We start from the raw sequence: 5281 nt of genomic DNA, 5'->3' as shown, positions 1-5281 counted from the left end.
GGAGGAGGAGGAGGAGGAGGAGGAGGAGGAGGAGGAAGAAGAAGAAGAAGAAGAAAACTACTGCATATATAAGTAGCTCAAGGGAACTTGGTACAATAACTTTTAACTGGTTATAATATCCAGGTATTATTTTTGAGACAAGGCTTCATTATGCAGTTCAGTCTGTGACTTTGAACTCACTATATAGACAAGGCTGACCTCGAACTCACAGTGATCCTCCTGCCTCAATCTCCCAGGTGTTGAGGGTAAAGGTGTGCACCATCACACCCTGCTTAATAAGTAGTTATCATACCTAACAAATACATATTATCCCTATATATAATATAAATAAAAGTGCCAGGGATTTAGCTTAGTGGCACTGTGCCTGCCTCACAAGCACTAGGTCCTGAGTTCAATCCCTGGTACTGTAAATAATAACAACAACAATAATAATACCACACCCTTATACCAGTAAAATGCACATCAAGATATGAATTCTAAAAATCCTTTTCTGCATGTCTGTAATCCCAGCACTTGGGAGGCTGAGGCAGGAGGATTGCTGTGAGTTTGAGACCAGCCTGGGCTACATGGTGAGTTCCAGGTTAGTCTCAACTACATAGTGAGATCCTGTTTCAAAAAAACAAAAAAAGAAATCCTTTTCTGAAAAGCAAAAATCAAAGACATTACCAAAAACACAGAAGTTACATCCCGACATCACTTTGAAAAGACAAAATCTTTGACAAAACATTAGCAAGTTATATACAATATATTAAAACGACATACCATGACCAAGTAGGTTTACCTCAAAATGCAATATTTGAAAATCAGTCGACGTAATTCATCATATTAGTAAATTTTAAAAAGAAAAACCACTTGATCATCTCAACAGATGAAGCAAAAGGCTGAAAGTTCAAAATTCTTTCATAATTAAAATTCAGCAAACAAGGAGCAGAAGAGAATTTGCTCAATCCAATAAAGCCCATCTAAAAAAAAGTCTATCATACTTAAGGATGGAAGGTTGTGTGCTTTCCCTCCAAGTTTAGGAACAAAGCATTTTTTCAGTACTGGAAGTCAAACGCAGGACATTGTGCTTACCAGGCAGGCATGGCATCTCTGAGCTACATCTCCAAAGCATTCACTGATTAATATGGTACTGGAGTCCCCACTGAGTACAACAAGGCAAGAAAAATAAAAAGGGCATAAAGATTGGAAACAATTAAAGTAAATAAAATAGTTCAATTTAAAAATAGTAAATACTGCGAGCGTGGTGGCGCTTGCCTGTAATCCCAGCACTCGGGAGGCTGAGGCAGGAGGATCGCTGTGAGTTCGAGACCAACCTGGGCTATACAGTGAGTTCCAGGGCACTCTGAACTACATAGTGAGACCCTGTCTCAAAAAAAGTAAATACTGCATTCTTCCATTCATATAAAATTCTAGAAAATGCAAATTAATCTATAGTGACAGAAAGCAGACCAGTGGTTGCCTAGGCAGTAGGTGAGAAGGATTCCAAAGAAGTACATGAAAACTTTTGGGAATGGTGGATATAGTTATTATTCTGGTTATGGTGGTGTATTATGGATAAATACACTGTACATCTATATAAACTGTACATTATGAAGTATCTTTTATTGTCTATCAACTGTATCTCAATAAAATTGAGAAAAGAGAGCCTCAAAAGGTATATTAAATTCATAAAAAAATTAAGGAGTGAAATGTTGTGCTTACCTTGGAAGAGAATGTAGATTTCTATCCACTGTGGAGAGTCAGGAGTGTTAATAGGAAAGTACAGAGTTTTTCAGGTTGCCAGATTTGGTATATAAAAATGATGATTCCCAATAAGACTTGAATTTCAGGTAAGTGAATAATTATTTAGTATGTAAAAAAATGATGATTCCCAATAAGACTTGAATTTCAGGTAAGTGAATAATTATTTAGTATGTAAATAATTGCTAAATATTTTTGTTTTCATTTTCTCAGTACCGGGGATTGAACTCAGGACCTGGTACTTGCCAGTGGCTCCACTAAGCTAAATCCCCCACCCAATAATTCCTAAATGTTACATAAAACATTCAGCGGTTCCTAAATGTTACGTGAAACATACTATACTTTTTAAATTGCTGCTTATCTGAAACTTGTTACATACACTAAACAGTCATTTGTTGTTTTCCTGAGTTCAAATGTAACTGGCTCTTTATTTTCCCTGGCCATCCTAGATGTTGTCTTACCTACACTCTATGACATCAAGCCTCTAAAAAGGGACGCTGAGTGAATTCTATTTTGACTTTGACATAGCTGCTGAATTGCTGTATCCCTGGCAAAGGCTCTCTGCTCAGTATCCAACATAGTACCTTATTCATAGAAGGTGCTCAGAAAATATATTTTGCTCTACAAGCTATGTGAAGATAGGGACTGCATCTCTCTCCCTTACTGCCTCATCCCCTGGGTCTATTACAAGATCTGATGCTCAATGAATACATGATTAAGTGAGGAGCTGGCTCTACTGCCCCAGAAAATTACAGAGTTGACCTTTTAACTCTAGCCCTGATAGCTGCTGACAGGTGGATTTCTTGGACGGGTCCCAATTTTGATTTCTTGGCTTGTCTTCCTCTTTGTTTTTTCTGTTTCTCAGGTTGCTATTTTGTTTTGTGTGTGACCCATTGGACCTATCATTATCTATGATGCCTCAGACATTCTTGTTTTTCCCTTTGGAATTTGGGAGATTGCTCTGAGGCTCTGAGATCCTCCACCCTTGGGGAAACTCAAAACTCCAAAACACAATAGCAAGGATTGCTTAATGAGATACTGGAGCACCTCCCTTTAAAACTAAGGAGCTAGCAGGGGTGGTGAAACCATGGAATGCGTGTTACTGTTTTTTTTTTTTTAAGACAGAAGATGTTAATGTATGCAGTATTTTTTCTAAACTAATACCTCAGTATTCAGGATTAATTGCAGTGTTGGAACTTTACAATAAATAAGTAGGTTGTGGGTTGTAGTTTGGGTCTCTAAAAGGTTCATCATCATAAGCTAGGAGATAGGGCTTCACTTTTGGAAAGATGACCAGGATAAGGAGGAATCTTTTGAGACAGGGAGGAATCTATATATTTGACATTATTGTTACCTGCCCTATAAAAACCTGAAGTACTTCCAAACTCTACATACTGTCCATTAATCTTCTTACATAAAACTAGGAATCTAACCTAATAGTCCGTGATTTACTGCTACAAATGAACAGAGATTGTAGAAGTTACTTTTGGTGAGAGAAGGCTAATGTGCACAAAAATGTCTTGTGCATAGAGGATTTCAGAACTGTAAGGAATCTTAGAGATAACTTCGTACAATTTATGTACTTAGTAGCAGTGCTTTCTTGTTTTAAAGATGAGTATAAGGCCTAGAGACTCTCCCAGGATCACATGGTGAATGACTAAACCAAGTGAAAAAAGTATCATCAGGACTATTACTGATTTTTATCTCTATAACCCAGTTTCTCTAGTTATTAGCAGTCCAGACAAGGGTGGAGGCTACAAAGTAAAATAATAAAGCACCTTGTGCCAAGGGCATATGTGTTATTTTCCACATACCAGATACTGTTTTTTTTTTCAGCTTTAATTGAGTTTATTGGTACATTTTAGGGATACAGTACAGTTACATTCATTGTTGGGATCTTGTACCTCTACATGACAAGTCTTGATTCTCATTTTTTCTCCTTACCTCTGCCCTCCCTTCACCCCCTCCTCCCCTTCCCATCTAAAAACACTTTATTTTCATCTTTTCATTCTCTCACATTTTTTTCTTTTCCCTTTTTACTCTTCCCCTACCCATCCCACCTTCCCTACACCTTTAGCTCCTTTCTTCCCATTTCTAAATGTCAGTAATCTTATTACAATCTTATGCCAGATACTGTTTTTGCTTCCATTTCAGTTCAAACTTTCTTCCACCATTAAAGTTTTTTGTACCATTGATAAATGTTTCCTAGGCTGATTCACTCTTTCTAAATGTTCCCCCCACCATGGGGAGGGATTCCCACCAACAAGACCTCAGAGAAAAAAAAAGTTGCTTATAATGTTTGCAAAAGCCTAATGAAAATCATACATTTCCTAAAAATAAGTCTAAAAAAGTCATGGTTCTTTGGCTGGAAACATAACTCAGTGGATTGGCTCTGGGTTTTATCCACACTACAGATACAGAAAACATGCGCTGTAGTTTTATTGTTAAGGCGACCCCCCAAATTGTCACTGTAACCTTTGCTTCAAACTCAGACATAGAAAGGGGAAATGAAACATAGCTGAGTTTTTGTTAATAAAAGTTGGAAAAAAGTCACCAACAAATGCAATTTGCATATTATAAAATATTGTAAGACACGAGATCCCCAAGCAAAAATAGTAAAAAGTGTCATTAAAGTTGGCAACCACATGACATTTTGACATTACTAAATTAAGCATAGGCTACTGTGGTTTTGAGATGCTTTAGGCGACCAAAAAGCTCTGGCTCATTTCTATGCTAAAGAAACTGTAGGAAGTGGAGAGAAAAGGGGCAGAAATGTACAGGTGGACAGAATACTTGACCCTGTTTTCTTCCTTAGAAACAAAGATCTCAGTTTTAAGTTGTTATAAGGATAAAATAACCTTGTTTCTACACAAGTGCTTTGTGGGTAGAATGAGGTGAGATAACACCTCGTAAACGAGGAAGGGAGCAATTATTAAACAGGAATCCATCAAATATTAATAAGTGCTCATATAAGGATGACTGGAGGAAAAAAAATGAATCCTCCTATCTGTTCCCAAAGCATACGAATTAGAGAAAAATGCAGCTACATAAGCAGAGGTACTTACCCTGATGAGGTCTTACTAAGGTAGTTAGGACCGCGCCCAATGTTTTGAGAGAGCGGGTTGCGAGGTGGTGCAGACACGACAAACGTTACCATGTACTTCGATTTTTAAAGTGACACAAGAACGGTCACTGCAGCCTCTGCGTTCGGGTGCTGCAGGTGGAGGAGCGCGCCGGGGAGAGGACAGCTGGGACGCAGCGCTGCAGTGTGCGCTGGCGGGGGTCCGGGGCTGCATTGCAGCAGCGTGTGCAAGGTGCGCGTGCACCGAAGCACTGGGGGCCTTTCTGCAGCAGGAGGGACCTGCATGATTATATCATTTTAGGCATATGGTTTTGAGGTGCATAAGCTCTGTGGTCCCCCAACTGGGGCCGAAGTCAAACAGCTGGAACAGCGACCCTCGCCGGAGCACAGAGTCACGGTCCCCGCGCAGAGCCCCGACCAACGAGGAGCGCCGGGCCTGAGCGCCGACGCGGGCCT

The 5281-nt window shown here is 39.4% G+C and overlaps 1 protein-coding gene across 6 annotated transcripts in view; it reads right to left on the bottom strand.

Moving 5' to 3' along the window:
* The window catches only part of Rubcn (rubicon autophagy regulator), a 66848-nt gene extending 61573 nt beyond the window's left edge, over positions 1 to 5275 (bottom strand). For all 6 annotated transcript variants that reach the window (XM_010623973.3, XM_010623976.2, XM_010623977.2 and 3 more), the window contains exon 1: positions 4809 to 5275. In XM_010623973.3, the coding sequence (XP_010622275.1) occupies positions 4809 to 4900 (92 nt within the window). In that variant the 5' untranslated portion in view covers positions 4901 to 5275. The remainder of the gene's footprint in view (positions 1 to 4808) is intronic.
* Between the last annotated feature and the right edge of the window lie 6 nt (positions 5276 to 5281).

This window comes from Fukomys damarensis, unplaced genomic scaffold, assembly GCF_012274545.1.
Source record: "Fukomys damarensis isolate Sample0158 unplaced genomic scaffold, DMR_v1.0_HiC HiC_scaffold_12, whole genome shotgun sequence".
Lineage (NCBI taxonomy): Eukaryota > Metazoa > Chordata > Mammalia > Rodentia > Bathyergidae > Fukomys > Fukomys damarensis.
This window is presented reverse-complemented; position numbering and strand designations above follow the sequence as displayed.